Here is a 21,481-nt window from a genome sequence, read left to right as displayed (position 1 = left end):
GGAATTCACCACCTTTTTCAGGTTATCGTATCTCCTGGGAGGAATTCAACAGGACCAATACAAGAGTGACACATTATTTGCCCAACCTGACTCAGGAGTACAAGGTTACGGGGCTCACCGCCCTCACTACTTACACCATCCAGGTGGCAGCTATGACTTCCAAGGGCCAGGGTCAGCTCTCTGCCTCCACTATATCCTCGGGTGTACCACCAGGTCAGTGGTCGAATGAGTATATGAACCATTTAATGGAGGACTTGAATGTAATCTAAGAAGGTAATAACTAGAACAGTCGTTTGACTTGCTCTTTACTCAGCAGAATCTAAAGGCAGTGGTAAGTGAAGTGTTATTTAAATTTTTCTCTCCTCATTTCTCTTCTACAGAGTTGCCTGGTCCACCCACCAATTTAGCCATCTCTAACATCGGCCCTCGCTCTGTCACGCTGCAGTTCAAACCCGGTTACGATGGCAAGACCTCCATATCCCGCTGGCAGGTTGAAGCTCAGGTTAGACATTTAAATTCATTTTTAACTCTTTTTTTTTTTTTTTTTAATTTTGTGTTATCAGGTTGTTTGATGTCTTGATTTTGGTGCACAGGCTTAACTGATAACCTAAGCCGATGCCACTCCATTTCCCTGTGCATTTCAGATTGGTATAATTGGAGAGAATGAAGAGTGGCTTATGGTTCAGCAGCTGGCTAATGAACCTGACGCTAGATCTCTGGAGGTCCTGGATCTGAACCCTTATACTTTCTATCGGTGAGCACACACACACACACACACACACGCACACACACACACCATCGAGTACCTTCTATACACATTAAAAGCATCTTCTATACTTGCTTAATATAGGATTAGAAAAATCTTCTCTTTCATTTAATTTTCATGAATCAATTTATTGCTCTCCTTAATATGTTGTGTGTGTATTTTTTTTTTTCATTTTCCTCAATTCCCTGCTCATAAATAGATCCTATTCTCTGCTACTACAATGACCTACTTTCCTTTCGGGCATCATTAAAGTTTCATTTGATCTAATCTGACACAATCCAATCTAATCCTCTCTCATATAACCAAGATATCATGATTAAACACCCACCTTTAGATGACTTATCCACTGTCAGCTGGTTTTCTTTTGTCACAGGTTTCGAATGCGTCAGGTAAACATTGTGGGCACCAGTCCTCCGAGTCAGCCCTCCAGGAAGATCCAGACCCTGCAGGCCCCTCCAGACATCTCCCCTGCAAATGTTACCTTGCGCACAGCCAGCGAGACCAGCCTGTGGCTTCGCTGGGTGGTAAGAAGTCACGCCTCATTGCACACTGGTGCAGACTTAGCGGAGTTAGTTGAATCTTATTACAATATTATTTGGTTAGGATGTGCATGCTTGCGCTACTGTATGACTGTGTATTTTGGATTGCTGTCTAGTTTTCTGTTTGTTTGTTGTTGTTTTTTTTCTTTTTGAATGTCCTTCTCATGGATGTGGTGGAAAGTAATGTTTGGACAAGACTGAATTGTCTAAATGACCTTGGGTTGTTAACTGGACACAACATTTCTAAGATGAGAAAATCAGATATAGAAGATTTCATTAAGCCCATACAAGATGTACCACGTGTAAAAAAAAAAATGCAATTAAATGCTGACTTTACCGGTGACAGTTGCTTTTAAATGAACTGACTCACAAGCTTCACTCTTGTCACAAAACCTCAGTATAGTGCAGTTTATTTCTTGCTTTTTCCTCCTTCTGTAATGTTCTTTTTCTTGTACTCATAGAGCTGTTACATAGTGAATGAAGACAGGTTATGGTACTGGTAATGTTTTGGAAGGTTGCATGAACTGTGTCCTTGATTGCTGCTGCTTTCTGCGTCAGCATCTGGCCAATGAGCTCTTTCGCTACATCTGTCCGTTTTCATCGCTGTGCTAGAGCCTGAGCGGCGAGACAGAGAGACTTGTGATATTCCTGCAGCTCATGCAGGATTAAAAAGGGTGGATGTACCTGGATTTGAAAGCAGAAGGGTGTCAAGCTATGCGGTATGGCACTACAAATTAATGACATAGCTCAGTGATTGTGGCCCTTTTCAAAAGCCAAGTGTTAAACGGCGGTAAAAATTTTGTGGTCCTCTTCATGGCTCTGGCACACAATTCTTAGTGTGAATGAAGACCACATTAGTTTCAATAACACTTGTACTTTCATAGAAATAATCCCAGTATATATTCAGTTATCTCTTTCCCTGTAATACCTAGTTGCTGTGGATGTGTCAGTGCTACATAAACTGCACAGAGAACAGATATATCTATTTTTATCCTGATTGACTGAGTCTAAACATACTTTTGCAATAAATTTTATTACACAAGAAATAACTCAGGACTGTTCTTATTCCGTGCTCAGCAACTATGTTTAATAAATTTTCAAGAACTTTATTGCTTGATGAAATGCAAAATTTATATTTGAAGATTATGATATTGTTTACATTTAGAGGTTAAATAGAAGTGCTATTCTTATCATATATGCAGTTTTATCTCATTATAACATTGAAACCACTCGATGCAATGCTAACGCCAGTTAGCTATCAATCAGTGGTAAATTCACTACAAAGTAAAGTCTCTAATTGCCTATTGCTTCATTATGCATTTAGTTATGATGTCATTTATATTTATCATGCTTGAACTGAAGCAATAAAAACTGCAAAAAAAAAAAAATCTCTCAGCCTCTTCCAGAGTGGGAGTACAATGGAAATCCAGATCTTGTTGGCTACCGAGTCCAGTACTCCAAATCCGGGTCTAAAGGGGGAGTTCTCTCCCATGTTATCGTGGACCGACTGGAGAGGGAATTCACTATAGAGGACTTAGAAGAGTGGACCGAGTACGAGGTCAGAGTTCAGGCCATCAATGGTATTGGCTCCGGGCCCTGGAGCCAGCCGGTCCATGGCAGGACCAGGGAGTCTGGTAAGGAAGGAAATATGTTATCCTTGACACTAAAAGGGGATCACACAGGTATGCCGGAAGTGTCACAAATCTTTATCTCCTTCTGCAGTGCCCTCCAGTGGCCCCACCAATGTGTCAGCGTTCGCCACCACCTCCAGCAGCATACTCGTGCGGTGGGGCGAAGTCCAAGAGACCGACCGCAATGGGCTCATTCTGGGCTACAAGGTCACAGCTCACACTGTTCATCCATAATTCACAATCACATTAATCTGAGGAAAACCCGTAGTGCTATTAATTCTTATTACCTCAAAAGTCATCTGGCTGTTCAAAACTCCCCGTGATTTTTAGGTTGTGTATAAGGAGAAGGACTCGGACACAGCGCCCAACTTCTGGACAGTAGACGGCAACACCAGTCACAGTGTCCAGCTGGGCGGTCTGGGCAAGTATGTCCTCTATGAGATCCAGGTCCTGGCCTTCACACGTATAGGAGACGGAAGGAGCAGCTCTCCTTCTATTCTGGAGAGGACCTTGGATGATGGTAAACATATGTTTTAGAAACCAGTTTAACCTTGCTGTTTTAGTAGAAGCTGTTGCTTTTCCTCCAAATACAAAAACGAAATATCTTACCGAGATAATTTTAAACCACTCATTAATTTCTATCAAGAATTTTATTGCCAAAAGTATTTTTTCAGAAAATAATTGAAAAGGTTCTTTCTTGTCTGAAGGAACATGCTGTGGTTTGTTTTTCTTGTGTCTTATTTGGTAATTTCATGTGTGACAGTGCCAGGCCCTCCAGTCGGCATCTTATTCCCAGAAGTCAGGACCACCTCAGTCAGGCTCATCTGGCAACCTCCAGCGCAGCCTAATGGCATTATACTGGGTGAGTATAGAGTAGGCAGAACATTGTCTATGACCTTAGATAATATCATGAGATAAAGGCAAGGCAAGGCAATGGAAGTTTATTTATATCTCACCTTTTAACGGCAAGGCATTTTAAAGTGCTGTACATAATACATGGCAGGCGTTAAGGTAAGATATAAAAGAAATACACCTCAGTACAAGAAGACATACATTAATGGGATGTAAAATGGCTATTATAAAGTTGAGGATGAAAATGAGATAAAATAAAATAAGAAAGATTATAGGAAAGATTAAACAGGACAATAAAACTCACAGCCCAGCTACCAGCCAATGTGTGCAGCGTTTCAAATGAAATTGAATAAAAGCAGCAGCAGACAGCAAAGTCTTAAGCTGTGATTTAAACTGAGAAATTTCATTAAAATTTCTCCAAATGCTACACTTTTGTACAGCAGCAGAAATGTTCTCCTCGCTGATCCTTTTTAATGCATGACTTCGTGTTGATATGAGTTTATCTTCTTAGCCTATCAGATCACATACAGAAGAAACTCTTCAAACAGCAATGCTGCCACCGTGGACGTGCTGAGCCCCAGCGCACGACAATACACAGCAACTGGACTGAAACCAGAAATGGTTTATGTATTCCGCCTCACCGCTCAAACACGAAAGGGTTGGGGGAGGCCGCTGAGGCTTTAGTGGTCACTACAGAAAAGAGAGGTAAGTGTAAAAACACTGCAGCTGAAATGCATTATTTAAATTATTCACCTCTAAATATTAAGTTTGAGAGCAACCATACGTGTGTGTCTGTGCGTCTGTGCCCTTCAGCTCGACCCCAACCTACAAGCCGTCCCACAGTGCCGCAAGAGGAAGTTCAGGCTCGCAGAGTGCTGTTGTCATGGGAACCAGGCAGCGACGGCCTATCTCCAGTTCGTTACTATACAGTCCAGTACAGAGAGCTGCCAGACAGCAACTGGACTGTCCACTCTGCATCAGTCAGTCACGAGACACACTCCTACATAGTTAACAGGTAAATATAAAAGTCCACTGCACCACTCATGAGAATCATTTTTATATACAGTTATGAACAAAAGTTTACATGCACTTAGTTTACATACATGTAAAGACCATGTGTATCATGGCAGTCTTGTCTTTTTGATAATTCCTATAAGTAATTTCACATATGTACTTGTCACAAAAACAAAGCCTGCATTTTTTTTCTTTCATAGATTTACTCTAGGTCTTCTGTAAATGTGACAAAATCTGCAGCGTCGAAAATATACATACAGCAGCTTGAATTACCAGTTCTGGTGATATAGAAAGCTATGGTAATCTAATTTCCTCAGTGACATGGCTCCTTAACATCTTGTGAGCGACTGACTACAGCTGCTGACTTTTCTGAACCAATTTAAATAGGGCCCCTTTTATCCACTCAGTAGACTCAGCCACAAACACTACAATGTAAAAATCTCAGGAGCTCAGAACAGAAATGAAACTGCGAATAACCGACTCTAATAAGTCAGGACATTCACTTGGAGCCTTATCAAAGCAGCCACAGATCCCCAAATCAACTGTGCAAACCATTGTTTGAAGTAAAATGCATCACACAGTTGTTTCACCTCCACAATCAGTTGATCAGGATGGTTAAGAGTCAACCAAGAATCACAAAAAGTCGATGTCAGTGTCCACAGTCGAACTTGTTTCTCATCACCATGGGCTAAAGAAAGCCGTCTTCATTGCTATTCACATAGACAAAAAATGATCTATTTTGTGGTCAGATGAAGCAAAAAATTTACTATTTGGCCACAATGAACATAAATAGGTTTGGAGGAGAGAAGGTGAGACCCTTAACCCCAACAACACAACATCTACTGTCAAGCATGGTGGTGGTAGTATTATGAATGGACTTGCTCTTATATAGCGCTTTACTACTCATCAGAGTACTCAAAGCGCTTATACAACAATTGCTTCCATTCAACCATACGCTCACACATTCTCACTCTAGGGCGGATGGAAGCATGGCTGCCAATCCGCGCCTACGGCCCCTCCGACCACCACCAACATTCATACGCATTCATACACCAGTGAAGAGCACTGGTTAAGTGTCTTGTCCAAGGACACAACAGCACATGACTAGGCGAGAGCGGGAATCAAACCGCCGACCCTTCGATCATTGGACGACCCGCTCTACCACCTGAGCCACAGCCGCCCCATTTATTATGCTGTGGGGCTAATTTGGTGCCGGTGGAACTTGTGCTTTACACAAAATCAATAGAATATTGATAATGGTCAGTTTCCTCAATATTCTTTAGGAGAACCTAAGATAATCAGGCAGACAGTTGGGTCTTGGATGCAGTTGGGTGTTCCAACAAGACAGCGACCCCGAACACACAACAGAAAGAAACAAATTTAGTTGAATGTCACACATTCCGTCAAGAGAAGAAGACACATCCAGTAGCTTACCAGAAACTTGTGGATGGTCATCAAGAGCACCTAGTTGGGGTGAAAGTATTTTATTTGCAGAAAACCTATAGATTTATGACAGAATGAAAATGCATGATTGTTTTTGTGAGAAAGACATGTTTCAGTAATGGCATCATGGAAAATGAACAGGTACCTGACTCAATGCGAACTCAAGACTGCTGTGATATACTTGGTCTTTACAGGTGTATGTAAGATTTTGTTCAAAACTGTATGTATTTCACTATGCTATCAAAAAAGGAAAGAAATATGAGGAAGGCAGCACATTCACACTTTTTTCTCTGTCTATAAAGGTTAAAGCCGTTCACTTCTTACCAGTTTCGCGTTAAAGCCACTAATGACATCGGGGACAGTGAGTACAGTCAGGAGAGTGAGGCCATCACTACACTACAGGATGGTGAGAACCTTCGACTGCTATGAATAAACGGGGACTAAATACATCCCCATGCAGCGCAGGGTCACTGTCTGTTGATTTTCCACTGAGTTGTACGCGAACACTTTGCAACTGTGTGAACATGCCTTTACATTGATGCTGTGACTTTGGATTTTCACTGTGAATACTTTACGTCAACAGTGCATGTGTTTACTGTAAGGCTCTTCTCCACCACACTGTTTGAATTACATATCACTTCCCCCAGCTCTGTTGATTTGCTAACATCATTTTTTTATCTTCTCTAGCCCCAGACAAAGCCCCGACGATACTATCTGTTACACCTCACACCACCACATCTGTACTGGTCCGCTGGCAGGTATACTGTTGAATGATTTGGCGCAGGGTTTTGTGAATGCAAAAATGAATGGGGACAGTGCAATTTATTGGCCATGAATATTTGATTGTGTTGTTAAATATTGCACATTAAGCAGACCTCCTCTCATCCTTTTAGCCTCCATCCGAGGATCACCTAAATGGAGTCTTGCTGGGGTTTAGGGTCAGGTACCGCGAGTTACACTATGACCGATTACGCAGCTTCACTGTCCGCACAGTAAACAGCCCATCTGCCAGCTGGGCTGATCTCACTGGTGAGTCGATTGTTTCACTCTCACCTGTGTTACTGTTACCCATATTTTACAACATAATCAGAAATGTCCTAATGTTGTCACTCACTCTTGCCATTTTCTGTCCAATTTCCAGCTCCATACAGCATCAGGAACTTGAGTGAATCCTCACTTACTCAATACGAACTGGATAGTAAGTCTGATAAATCCCTTTCTGCCTCTCTTCTATCACTCTGCCATCTGCTTGCATTCCATCTGATATATTTTATTTCCACAAAATATGCCATTTGTATAATAATTTACAGCAAGTGTGCTTTGCATCCTCCCACTCAGCTGTAACCACTGAGGGGCCACCGCCGATTGCTATTGTGTGTGCGTGACTTTAATCTCTCCAAGCTGCCCTGTCATTATTTCCTCTTGTTTTCCTTCCTTTTAATCACTTACAAATCGTCCCCGTGTCCCCACAATAACCCCATCTTTTCATCAGTGTGCTTTATAATTCGTACCCTCTGTCTTTTTTTTGTTCAATTTGTGGTGTTGTCTTGCCACGGGCATCACTGTGACTGCGTGTCCCTCCGGAGTAACTTCTTTTCGCTCTTTCATCTCAGCTGTTCCATTACAATTCTGCAATGGCTTCTCTCCTTGCAGATTTGAGTAAACACAAGCGCTATGAGATCCGTCTCAGTGTGTACAACGCTGTGGGAGAGGGTCCTAGCAGTGCACCACAGGAAGTGTTTGTTGGAGAGGCGGGTATGTTTCTTTTTCTCACTGTGCAGCCAGTTTGCCAATCTGCTTAGACTTTATTTCTTAAATGCTGAACAAATATATAAAATGTGATCGTTTTATTATTTAATCTCTGTCCCTTTCTAGTTCCGACAGCCCCTCCACAAAATGTGGTGATCCAGTCCTCAACAGCCACTCAGCTGGATGTTACATGGGATCCACCTCCTCTGGATGCTCAGAACGGAGACATACAAGGGTACAAGGTATCAATAATGTGTCTTTTTTTGTGTGTTACAGCAACCTTGCATCATGCCTTTCTGGTGTATACATTTGCATTGAGGACTGTATGAATTCTGCATCCTGACCTCTTTTATTCCGTTTATAGATCTATTTCTGGGAGTTTCAGCTTCAAAACGAGACGGAGCGCCTGCGCACCCTATTCCTGCCAGAGCTCGGGGTGAAGCTGAAAAACCTGACAGGCTACACCACCTACATGATCAGTGTGGCAGCCTTCAATGCTGCAGGGGATGGGCCACGCTCCCTGCCCACCAGAGGGCGCACTCAGCAAGCAGGTGAGTTGCCCGAAATCCAGATGTGGAAAGAGATTAGACTGATCCTTTAAAGACATGTGGCATTTATCTTGCAGCTAGCACCATCTGCCAACACCATGTAGCATTTCACAGTCTTAAGTTCTGTTTTACATTATTCCTCTCTATCTTTGCTTGATCTATCCCCTTCTGCCATCTGCACAATGATATTCCTCATTATTTACCCACATTGTTTATGGTTTTAAAGTGCTTTAGAAGACTAGTGCCTGAAGGCCAGCCATCCCTTCAATCACAAAAGGAGCCTACAAAAGAATTGAGGATGAGTGCTTTCATCTTGAGCCACTGTTTTAAATATAAACTGCAACCTGCGCTTGTTACTATAGCTTCAAGACAAAGAGTATAAGACCTGCTCCTCCTATTCAGCAAGAAATTGAATATTTTCTCTAAAGAGTTTAGCTTCGTCCTGTGAGATCAGAGTCTATTTGGCACGTCCTCCAGGACAAGCCATGGGGGTGGAAAACTAATGACAGCAGAGGAGCAAAGAATACAGAGTGCGGGGGACACATGTAGATTAGTTTTTTTGGCCACAACTGCACAAAGACGTCTGTGTTTACCAGCTAGTGAGAGTCCCTCCACTGCGGTTTCAGCACAAAAATGGTTTACAGTATAAATTTCTCTCGTCTTTTCCACCCCCTTAAAGCCTGTGACATTGGCAAGGGGTACAAAGTGCTGAGAACTTAAAAACACAGGCAGGAATTTTGGCTCTTTGCACTACGGGGTACTGGGAAGTGAGCCAACACAAGCTTTTGTGATTTTTATGCAGAATTGTGGCTAAATCCTGACACTTAGCTGGATCTGGGTTGGGTCAGCAGGCAGAATTTCTCAGAGCTCTTGTTCAAGGTCACAGAATGATTTTGCACTCTTGTGTGCACTTTTGCTTTTTACTGACTCATTTGCCTAAACAGACATGAAGGATTTTGCTTGTTTTTACTCACCATACATTCTATTGTTGACGGCGACCCTCTAATGATGAACCACCAATAGGGATGAAACCTAAGCCTTTTTTAATCTCCAAGTGTTCATGTTTTATGTCATGGGTCACTTTTTTTTCTTTCATGAATATGTTGAAAGGTTTTATCTGTAGATTATGAACACTGCCTTTTGGTTCCACTAGTTTAATGCTATTTCGCTGCCCATACGCAAATGGGAAAAGTAACAATTCATGTGCTAAATTTACAGAATGTCTGAATTACATATATGATTTTTTTTCATATAATTAATGTGCAAAAACAGTTTGTGCCTAAGTTATTGACTTCTAGCGATTTATGATTTTTTTTTTTTCTTTAGATTTGCAGCAGAGTTTGCAGTGTTTTGTCTTGATATTGACAATAAATCCAACTGTCATCACATCTTTTCTCCCTTTCTTCACCAAAAGCACCAAGCGCTCCCAACTTCATTCACTTCAGTGAGCTGACCACCACTTCGGTCAATGTGTCCTGGGGAGAACCAAAGCAGGCCAACGGCATCATTGAAGGCTACCGACTGGTTTATGAGCCCTGCACTCCAGTGGATGGTGAGAAACTCTGCCTGGAGCCTCAAAGCTCTGCCATCTCTTGACATTCCTCAGCTGGCTTTCTCAGACAGTGATTTACAACCTCTAGACTCTTAACCATATTCTTTTTTAACTCATGCTGCTTAAGCTCACGCTCTAATTTGTTACAGATGAGTGTAGACCCTGCAGTAACATATATAGCATGGCTGATAAAATATGCTGGAATGCTCCGGTGAGACTGCACAGCTTCCACTCTAACAGAGAGAAACATGGTTAATAGCTGGTTAAGTGTGGCTGCCTGGACCAGGTTGTCAAATAATTGGGAGCAGAGGTGGAATGTAGAACTGAAGTTGCTGTGGTCTCTTGGTTATCCACTAACAGACCATAAAAAAAGCTGAACACAGCAGTAAAGACAGTGGATATCAGTTGGCCCCTTATCAAAAAAATAAAGTCCTGATTGGCTCAATTTTACATAGCTGGAAAAGTAGACATTTTCTGCTCTTTATGCAAATATGTCCATGTCTCTGGTAGTCTGTCTGTCCGGTCTCATGTGTGGTACTGTGTCTGCTCTTATGCACAAAGCTTGGCTATTTGTCGCTTGTAGAAAACAGTATCTAGAGTCTTAGTGTTTCCTGTACAGACTCCTCTCCTCGCACTCCAGGTGTCAGTAAGATAGTGACAGTAGATGTGAAAGGCAGTGCTCCCCTGTGGATGAAGATCAAAGACCTGGCCGATGGTGTCACCTATAACTTTCGCATCCGGGCCAAAACGCTGACTTATGGCCCCGAGGTAGAGGCCAACATCACCACTGGGCCTGGGGAAGGTGGGATTTCAACTTCACTGTCTATCATATAATCTTTTAAATGCCTCTTTCTCATTTTTTTCGAACTATTCTCCGTTTTTGTCCTCTAAAGGAGCCCCAGGCCCTCCTGGAGAACCCTTTATTTCTCGATATGGCGCTGCCCTCACACTGCATTGGACAAGTGGTGATCAAGGCCGCGCACCTATTACACGATACGTCATCGAGGCCAGACCTTCCGGTGAGCTATTCCATGAACAGTTCTTGAGTTTCAGTACCGTAAACAATCTGCCCACAAAGCCCACAGCTTTGATTTTATTAATATATTTCCTCATTTTGTCTTTAGATGAAGGATTGTGGGATATCCTTATCAAAGACATCCCCAAAGAAGTGACATCCTACACACTTAATCTGGACATGCTGCGAGAAGGAGTCACTTATGACTTTCGAGTAATTGCCGTCAATGACTATGGCTATGGTTCCCCCAGCGCCCCCTCTCCCTCTATATCAGGTGAACTGCACTTTAAAATGAAGCATTTACACAATGTTTATATAATTATAGAAACTTTGTTTTGTTTAGACATTAATATCTGTTATTGCTTATGTTTGCAGCCCAGAAAGTTTCTCCCTTCTATGAGGAGTGGTGGTTCTTGGTTGTTATTGCTCTGGTGGGCCTCATCTTCATCCTCCTCCTTGTATTCATCCTCATCATACGAGGCCAGAGTAAGAAATACACCAAAAAAGCAGACTCAGGTAGGAAACCGAACTGTCTGGTAAACTCTGCTAACATCTTAGTCTCTCTGTTCCTGCAACTTAATTCATCGAGGGGAATTTGTCTTCCTCTCGGACAAGTCTGCCGCGAATTGCATTGTAATGATTGCACATCCAACGTCTGTGCTATAAAATGAGAGTGTGAAGGCTCACACAATTAAACAAATTACCTCAGCTTTCTTACAATAGTTGGCTGACAGGAAGAAGAGAAGAATAAAGGTAATCGGTGAAACAGCTAAAATAGGCAGATGAATAAATATTATTGTTCGTGCTTAACTGCAGAGAGGATCAATACCAGGATAAATGGCTTGGCAGTGGTTTAATGCTCGGGTCATTAGTCAGACTGAGAGTAATTGTATAACTACAGCGCAAGTGGCTCCCACACCACTGTATCAAGAAGCCAATTTTCATGATTGTAAATTATTCCAGGTGACACTACTGTTCCTAGAAACTCCTTTGTCATGGTTGCTGTCTGCAAACACATAAACATAGATGAAGTTAATCAGTGTTCGTAGAGCTGTTGTTGTTGTGATTGTTAATACATTATGGTTGGAAAGTAACAGTCGCATGAAGGGCATCTGAGGGGAATTTTTTATGGTCTTCCAGCTGCTAGTGGTGTAGAGGTGAGCCAGAAAAGAAAGGAAGAGTGAAGGGTTATGTCAAGCCTTCCTAACTCTACTGACTTTTTAGCTTAATCAACATTTAGCATGGTGCCAGGGTTAGCAGGGTTAGCAAACTGTGTGACACCAGCTCAGACGAGGATTGGTTTGGGTGAAGACACAAAGAGGGCTTCTGAGCACCTCTCTGTTTTCCCAGCTTTGAACTTGAACCATCCTACTAGAGGCTGCATATATTGTTGCTGCTGATGTCACTTGTATATAAAGAGGGATGGCATTCATAAAACACCTGTAGATGCTGTGTTGTGTTAACTGTGTTGTGTGTGACTAACCCTAAAGACTGAAATTGTAGAGTTGATTGAAGATCACAAATCATTTATTTCATCCCACAACCCACACAGTGTCATCCTCATACCCCTGTCCAGGCAACCACTCCAACTGCACAGCGCTGCCTCTGACCCATGGGGAGATGGTGCGCCTGGACGAGGGCCGCTTCCCAGCCCTGGAGCTGAACAATAGACGACTCTCCGTGAAGAACTCCTTTTGCCGCAAAAATGGCATATACACCCGGTCAGTGAACACCACTATAACTATGTCGTCTGTTGTGCTATTAATCATGGTATTCAGCCGATCGCATTCCTTTCCTGCCAGCAAAGGCTCCATTTCTCAAGCACCTTGCTAAGTCAGTTTTTACCATCTTCCAGCTCAGCGTGTTACTTACAATACTGACGAGAATTAATAATGCAGCGTTCCGTGTTCCCTTCTTCCCTCACAATAGCTGAACCTTGAGGAGCCTTGAGCCTTCGTCCTTCCACCTCGTTGATATTCAGTGTTTGTGTGAAGCAACAATTTATATAAGGGGGACAGCACAATACCAGCTAATTAGCATTCAGGAGCTTCTGCATGTGCTCTTTGTCTGTCCATCACCGCTTTAGACAAAGAGCGCTTATGGGTCAGAACTGGCTGTTTTGCTTTGGCCTTGAGCCCAGAGTTTCTCTCGAGTGTGGTGCCATGAGACTTTTCACAGCATAAAGTACTGTCAGCAGGATTTTGATGGACTGGCTCTTTGGTAATGTTTAGGTACACACTGGAAAAGAGGAATTTCACACGCCGTGCAGCACGTGAAGCTCTTGTGGAGACATAGGTCATGGGTTGCCATTTGGTTGTATTGGGGGATGGGAGTCATGTCACAGCTCAGAAATAAATGTTAGTTTTTGCAGATTTTAGTGTATATTATGTTGAAATATGCTGGGGGCACATTAAAAAGGCAGGGGAATCTGCTATTTTCTCCTTGACCAATGAGGCCAAGAAGGCGATCAAAGGGCTTTGAGTAGCTCTGTCTCTTTGAAGAGTCTCAATCTGGTAGCGTACTGTTAGCTAATGATCTGTGGACTTAAGAAGAAGAAGAGTGGGAGGGCTCCCTATGGGATATTTGAAAGGGTGAAGGAAAGAAGGATGTATTAGACAGTTAAGGCAAGGGGAGAAATGCAGTGCTCCTCAATAATTTAAAGCTCAGGATCCTTTGCCCCTCCTCCCTTACAAGCACGTGGTCTCATCCTTTTAATATCTGACTCAACCTTGTCTGAATGTAGCTTTTTTTTTCTTTCACAGTCCGCCCCCTCACGTCATCCCCTTTAACCCAGAGGAGATATCCCTTTGTTGTGTCAACCCTTTCATGGCCGTTGTCATGTTGTGTCTTCTAAGCTCGTTCTTGGCATTTGCAGTGATTTAGCCCTGCATACATCTCAGTACATTTTTTTTTATTTCAGAGGTTGTCAAGGTTTTCTGCTTTATGTCTTAATATTACACTTGACATCACAGCGTTTTATGCCTGTCTATTCAGCCCCCACATGTAGCACTTTTCATTTCAGATCATTTAGACATTTACTTTCATGCCATTCCTACTTTAAATGATTCTTTAGTCTTTTTTTTTTCTGAAACCAATTGAACAAACTCTTCTTTAAATGTTTTATCAGGCTGAGCTGTAGCTCAGTGATGTGAGGGTTCTGGTCAAAGTTTTCCTCTCTGGACCATCCAATTCAGTCTTTGCAGACCTTGAACATAGAAGCAGTCATTACTGCAGAACAAAAAACATAACTGTCTGCACAGATGTTTCTCTCTGTTTCACTTCATGGCCTTAATGACTAGAGCCAAAAAGAAGTTAGGGGGTTCTTTTTACTTGACTTGAGCTCATATCAGAGCTTCAAACTACTCACGCAGCTCAAGTCCCTGCTTAGTCAGACAGATTTTCTGCAGGAATTGAAAGTCTTTGACTGAATCCTTGACTTACAATCATTTAGCTCTAAAAACAACAGAGTGTTTTCATGAAAATGCTTGTATATTTTCTTTGTGTGCACTATCCTGTTTGTAAATCTTATGAAGATTGGGGTGAGCTGAACTCACCCCCTACCAAGTTCCCAACTGACGCTTTGCAAAGATTAAAGGGAAAAAGCCAAAGAAGAAGGCTGATTTTAATATCCTCCCTTCATTATGTATTAGTGGCTTCCAGGAATGCACAAGTAAACCGTTCTGTGCTTCTCTGAACTAAGCTGTTTTAATTTTCATAATCAATGAGTGTGCACCGAATTTGTTCATGTTTTTCCACTGTGCACCCAGTGAATTGTGAAGATTCATTTTTCGAACTATGTCGCAGGCTTTTACTGGTTGTCTGTGTGGCGTCGGTCGCAGGATTGATGAAGCTTTTTATGTTTGCTGGAATATTTTTTTTTAAATAAAATAAACTGTCTGATTTTCTCATGAGAAATGCAGTCATGATCAAGAGTAGCTTTTATTTCTTATATAACCATTAGCTCCTAATCGTTCTCTCTTGCTTCTCATAAATCAAGCATACTCTTCACTTTCTGCTTTTATCCCTTTGTTCAGGTCTCCACCAAGACCCAGTCCAGGAAGTCTGCACTACTCAGATGAAGATGTCAGCACTAAGTATAATGACCTGATCCCAGCAGAGAGCAGCAGCCTGACCGAAAAACCCTCTGAGATATCAGACTCGCAGGTAAGCAGTGACCCTGACTTACAGCATATGCCCATACCCCTGTCTGGAATAGGCAATGAAGTTGTATTAAAAAGTAAAATTCACCCGCTTGAATTTCTCAAAGTGACAAAGTCCTCCAGACCAAACTTTTAACCTTTTCCAACTGAAAAGTACTTTTCTTTTTCTACTTTCTTTTACTTTTGTCAAATTCATCATCTATCCTCCTGATAATCTCAATTCTGGATTGTTATAACCCTTGCTTTGCTCAATGCAGAAACTAGACAGCTGTTTAATTACAAAGCAGCATTACCGAAGACAAATTAATGACATTCTGCAAGACAATCTGCCTCAAGTGGATCAACTCAAAATTAAATATCCTCTGTTAGCATAGCCCAGTCACGGCTGACATCTCTGGATCTTTTAATACTGATTTCTCCCATGGGAAGGAAGTACACCAATGATTCTCATGTCTCATGTGTGTCGAAATATCTTCACAACTAATTAATTTCCCTCAAACAGGAAAAGATTTGTTAATCTGGGCTGCCGGGTCTCGACTCATCATGTGATGATCTGAACAGCTCGGTGTGTGTGCATGGAATAAGAAGTCATACGAGAGGCTAGAAGTGATGAGGGATGATGCCTGCAAAAGGCTGTGAAGCCGATTGTAACAGATTCTGAACATCTGTGCTACCCACACTCCCTGGCCAATTTATCTGGTACCTGCACAGTCAAAACATTGTTCAACCCGGTTTGAACAAACTCTGCTCTCCCAGGAGACACAAACTGGTGTTATTCTTTCCCGCCGCATAGCCTCCCACTGTTTACCTGCCACTTGTGCAAATAAATGATGCTTCAACATCTGTTAAGCCGTAGTGCCTCTATAGAGCAGTAGATGGGCAAGCACTTGTCAGGCACACAAATGTGCCAGATGTGTAATGTTTTCTGCGAGAGTAAATTGCTGCCTTTTTAATTTTTATTTTTTTTTACTGTTTCTCAGCAATGTAGTGGAACAGCAACATGATTCACCCACACAAGCATTTATAACTTGCAAGACGGATCGCTAATAAATTGCAAGAAGAGCAAACTAATCCTGCAAACATTATCTCTGTTTTATTTCTAGGACACTCTCGTGTACACTTACCATATTTGTGCTCCACAGAGCTCTGGGTGAGATCCTATGCCTGAAAGGTTCTCAATAGAAGTGATTATCTGCCCCATAGAATTTCAGATGGATTAATAGATTTCCATTTGTCAGTAGATGTTCCCTGCTGTGCTATGAGTCAGTGCTATGCAGTTTGTGAATAATCCCCACAATACTAGAAATTAGAATTACCCTTTATTCATGAGCAAGAGCATGAGTAGGAAATGTAGGTGTCTCTGTGGCAGACATCCTAAACATACACTGCCCGGCCAAAAAAAAGTCGCACACTCTAGTATTTTGTTGGACTGTCTTTAGTTTTGAATATGGCACTCATTTGTTTTGGTAAGCTTCTGCAGTGTCACAGCATTTGAGGCCCTGTCCACACGAAGACGAAACGCTGAACAGTTTCAAAAACGATCGCCGTAAAGACGAAGGCGTCTCAGAAAATCTATGCGTCTACACGAATGCACTCGATACGCATGGAAACGCTGTAAAACACATGCCAGACCTCTAGGGGCGCTGTAACGATATGACGGAAACACGCGCAAACAGAAGAGAAAAACTGTGGGCATGGGCACTTGTGGCAAAAGTTAGTTTAGTTAATTCCGGTCATTCTGCGCATGCTTGGCTCGTCACATAGCGATGACGTAGCAACGTACACATTCTGTGACTGGCTCACGCCGGTAAGGTCACAACTTCAGCAGAAGTAGTACACCATTGTCGAGTTGCTGTTTCAAAACGGCAATAAAAAACAAAGCGAAAAGCGTCCTTATTAGTTGTTCCTCCATGTTGTTGGGGAAAAGAAATGCCACGGCAAATGGAGTTCCGGTAAACAGGGATTCGTCACGTCCATTCCCTGTCCAATCAGAATCCTTTCCAACGCCCAAGCGTTAAAGCAGAAATAAGGAAGGGGAATAAACGTGTGGTCCATGTAAACCTTAATTCAGAAATAATATTTCCATATAAACGCGGAGTACAAAACTTTATTCCGAATGAGTTAATTCCGAATTAATAATTCCGAATTAAAACACTTAATGTAACCGTGGCCACTGTGAGCCAATGAATCCTGGCATTGTCATCTCGAAATGTTCCCTTGCCAACAGGGAAAAAAAAATTTCCTTTGAAAGACCTGAGGCCTCATTTATAAAACATTGCGTAGGATCCATACTAAAAGTTTGACTGCGCCGAAAATCTGAAATAGGCGTACGCCAAAAAATATTCTGATTTATAAAACTATGCGTGCGCACAGCGACACGCAATTTCCCCTTTATAAATCACACTCCAGCTGGAATATTGCACAGGTGGATCCACCTCACATTCCACCCACAACACACCCACATTTTACCATGAATGGTCAATGCAAAGTAACTCATGAATGTATCTGCATATAAATAAGCTGCTGATCCGCGGCATTTTACGCAGAGCCGGCCTGCAGTCTTTTCCCCACGCTGCTGTGCGTCAGGATGAATGAGTCATGTGTTGACCCAGGCCACCCTGCCACTAATTTGTTATGATCATGTCCGATGTACAAATAATTTGTACACTGATTGAATGTACATTTTTTCGGTTCACATAGACAAATTCATTTTCACTCGGAGCCCTTACAGCACCATGAGTGCAGTCAGTTACGCCGATTACATTTGGGAAACCGGACATTGCTGCAAATTGCCGTTTAATATTGGGCTGTTCACCCACAGTGTAAGGAAACCTGATGTATTGACTGGTCATGTTTATAATGTCATCCAAAACAGCTGGCATTATTGTGCTGAGGCATGGTTGTGATATCCCAGACCTACAGGACATAATTTAACTGTATATCAGACCCAGATAGGATTTAGACAACAAACATAACCTCATATATTCTTCATATAAAACACATACCTGTCGGCCACTTCCCGCTGGAAGGAGCTGGTCGCCAGAAACCCCCGAGTGGTCAGCACCTGTGTCTGTACCGGGATGGTGTGGTTTCGGCGGATGGGTCGGTCTAAGACAGGGCCCAGTTCAGCACATAGATCCAAGAGTACTGCTCTAGGGAATCTAAATCTTATTAGCCAGTCATCATCATGGGCCAGGAAATCCCCGTGATCCCTAACATCTCTCTCCATTTTTAACCTACCATTTATGTGACTTCCAGCAATGCCAGCGCATCCATTGTGCCACATTACGCACGGCTGTCACCTGCTATTTATCCGCTTGATCAGCGATTGGACTGATTGTCACATGCCTTGTCCCGATTAGTAATGAATCAGTGCCATCCACAGCTCTATATCATTTGAAGATGGAAGTTTGATATATGAACATAGTTCTGCAAACACAGTCGTGGGCCGAATGGCGCACTATATGAACATCTACAATAACGAGGGTTTATGATTATCCGGCTCTACAAGTCTAATATGTGATGACAATAAAGGTTTGAGATCAATCCGGCTTCAATTCACCACTTCACCCTCCAGCACTGCCGTTCCCTCCGTCTCCAAAATGTGCATAAGCAAGCATCAAGGTTGGCGCACTGGTGCGCATATTCTCAAGTTTATTTTTATAAATCACAACCTTTGCGTAGAAAGTGGCATACGTAACTTTCTAGCCCTGTTTTGTGCGTACCCAAGCTTTATAAATGAGGCCCTAGGACATTCAGTATATTTAGGTAATCAGCTGACTTCTTCTTTGGGAACATAACGCTGCTGAACCAACCCCAGATCATAACCCTAACCCCCACAGGCTTTTAAGGCACTAGTCATGATGAGTGCATCACTTCATCTGCCTTTCTTCTTACCCTGATGTGTCCATCACTTTGGAACAGGGTAAATCTGGACTCATCAGACCACATGACCGACCACATTTGTTCCTCGTAGATGATGGTTCACCGCTCTCCGTCCAGGTTTTAATAATGTGTTGGACGGTTTTTAACCTAATTTTAGTAGTTTCAGAAATCTCTTTAGTTGTTTTCTTTGCTTGATGCAGGCCAATAATTTGACCTTTCTGAAACAAATTAACATCCTTTCCATGACCACGGGATATGTCTTCTGGCATGGTTGTTTAAGAAATGAGAAGCTCCTCACTGCATCGGCAAAGTTGTTGCCTGCTGAAGCGTATCCATCACTGCAGTAATCATCCAATGGAAAGCTCTTACCTATTTGCTTAGTTAAATCCAGGTGGCGGCTTTTTTTTTTGGCTAGACAGTATGTTTGTTCGGTAATCTTCTTTCTTCGCTGTTAAGATGGCATCTAACGGCTTTTCCTGACTGACTTACAGGGCAGCGACAGCGAATATGAAATGGATCAGAGCCGGCAGAAGACCCACTCATTTGTCAACCACTACATTAGCGACCCCACCTACTACAACTCCTGGCGGCGGCAGCAGAAGGGAGTCTCTCGCCCACCGGCATACGGCTACTCCCAGCCCGAGCCCCTGGTGGAGCAAGAGTCGCGGCAGCACCCGCCACCTGTGCCCCCTCTGCCCCCTCTCCTACCCCAGAGCGCCCCATCTCCGCAGCCCCAGTGCCAGGGCCAAGCCACTCTGTTCAGGCCCAAGGGAAGCCGGACTCCCACCCCCTCCCTGCTGTCATCTGAACCTCCCAGTCAGCACAGCACCCTCTACCGGCCCCCCAGCAGCCTGGGCTGTGCCGCTCAGGCACCTACCGCGGGCTTCTCCTCTTTTGTTTGACACACAGCTCTCCTTCCAATAACAACAGGACCCTGAGGATGAGTCTTTGATTTTGCTGTTGTTGGTTTATTTGTAATTTGCTCTCCCCCCTCCTTTTTTTTGGATCATTTTTTGTTCTGTCTTACTGACAGAGTTGTTGCTCAGTATTAAGCATTGCAGGCATCTTTAAATAGTGCTTTCTCCTCTGTGAAGAGTGTGTGTGTGTGTATGATTGTGTTTAGCGCGTATGGTTGGTTAATCTGTGTAATATGTATTTTATGAAAAGACAATCATTTGAAGGTTTTTATGCGTTGCTGCAGTACTTTTATTTTGAAGAATCAACCATGTAAACAAGGGAGAAGAGAACCTGAAGTTCTAAAAAAGAAATCCTTGTTTTAAAAACACTGTATTATTGTTTAATATGAGAGCTTTATGAAAAAAACAACACCTTAGAACCATACAGAGTATGGACCACTTGACTTGCTGAGACTGGACAATTGAAAAACCAACTCTGATGGAATGAGCGATGTTTGACAAAGGACAAACTGATTGTGAGAAATGGACTCTTGACTCGAAGAGAGGCACTCTCGGCTGCCTTTGAGTTTCTCACTCTGCCTAATCTTTGTTGGAACTGCATTAAGTGTTTACTATATGTACTTGTCTCATATTGTTTACCAGATATTTATATCAATCAGCTTCAAGCTCAACATTTTCAGAACATCACTAGTGACAATGTTATGAATCACATTAAAGCATTGTGGCACCTTTATAGTAGTCTGAGAATGTTGATTGTGTGCTGGTTCTCATGTCAGTAGATACGCAAGCTCAGTCATCTTTCATAATGTGCTTTTGTTTGCGTTAATGTTCTTCCACAGAAAATGACTGAGGACCAAAAGCACAAATCTTCTTGGTTCATTTGATATAAGTCTCATCACAACCACATAAAGCATTATGGAATTAATAGCTGTCAACAAAATAAGACTCACTTTGATCAGCTTACTAAGACACAAGGAATATTAGTTTTAAAAAACTAAAAAAAAAAACTGTGATGCTTCATAAAGTAAACCTGCTAAAGGTTTACTGATGCATGAGATCATGATTTTGACAGCAGTGATCAACTGAAAACTCATTTTCAAGAGTTCTGTATTTTTTACAGTGTGTTTCTGGACAGATATGCGGAAAATAAGATGCAATTGGTCACTTACAACTAATAAAAGCTAAAAACAAGAACGCTTGTATCATATATGTTACAAATTCAGTTTGCTAATTAGGCTAAAGAAACTGATGATTATTTAGAAGTTGAATTCATGGGTTAACAGCGGTAAAACACAGGTACTATGTGTCAATTGCATCACCATGGATTGTTTTGTGGTGATATGTGTGTTGAGCGTGTTACAGTGTAACATGGCACTTACATGATTTCTGAAAACGTGTGTTATGCTGCAA

At 42.3% G+C, this 21,481-nt stretch overlaps 1 protein-coding gene across 1 annotated transcript in view; it reads left to right on the top strand.

Annotated features, from left to right (window-relative positions):
* Positions 1–20,804, top strand: part of LOC110953931 (protein sidekick-2-like) — an 89,569-nt gene extending 68,765 nt beyond the window's left edge. Inside the window, 26 exon segments of the mRNA XM_022198161.2 lie at positions 22–213; positions 381–502; positions 645–754; positions 1,140–1,290; positions 2,702–2,939; positions 3,028–3,143; positions 3,267–3,456; positions 3,700–3,798; positions 4,300–4,452; positions 4,455–4,493; positions 4,602–4,803; positions 6,548–6,651; positions 6,933–7,003; positions 7,139–7,274; positions 7,387–7,443; positions 7,899–8,000; positions 8,121–8,236; positions 8,359–8,545; positions 9,957–10,094; positions 10,735–10,896; positions 10,988–11,113; positions 11,219–11,383; positions 11,485–11,625; positions 12,686–12,830; positions 15,144–15,273; positions 19,646–20,804. Coding sequence (XP_022053853.2) covers positions 22–213; positions 381–502; positions 645–754; positions 1,140–1,290; positions 2,702–2,939; positions 3,028–3,143; positions 3,267–3,456; positions 3,700–3,798; positions 4,300–4,452; positions 4,455–4,493; positions 4,602–4,803; positions 6,548–6,651; positions 6,933–7,003; positions 7,139–7,274; positions 7,387–7,443; positions 7,899–8,000; positions 8,121–8,236; positions 8,359–8,545; positions 9,957–10,094; positions 10,735–10,896; positions 10,988–11,113; positions 11,219–11,383; positions 11,485–11,625; positions 12,686–12,830; positions 15,144–15,273; positions 19,646–20,056 — 3,803 coding nt within the window. The 3' untranslated portion in view covers positions 20,057–20,804.
* The last annotated feature ends 677 nt before the right edge of the window (positions 20,805–21,481 follow it).

This window comes from Acanthochromis polyacanthus, chromosome 21 (assembly GCF_021347895.1).
Source record: "Acanthochromis polyacanthus isolate Apoly-LR-REF ecotype Palm Island chromosome 21, KAUST_Apoly_ChrSc, whole genome shotgun sequence".
Lineage (NCBI taxonomy): Eukaryota > Metazoa > Chordata > Actinopteri > Pomacentridae > Acanthochromis > Acanthochromis polyacanthus.
Note: the sequence above shows the minus strand (reverse complement) of the source record. Positions and strands in the feature narration are given on the sequence as shown.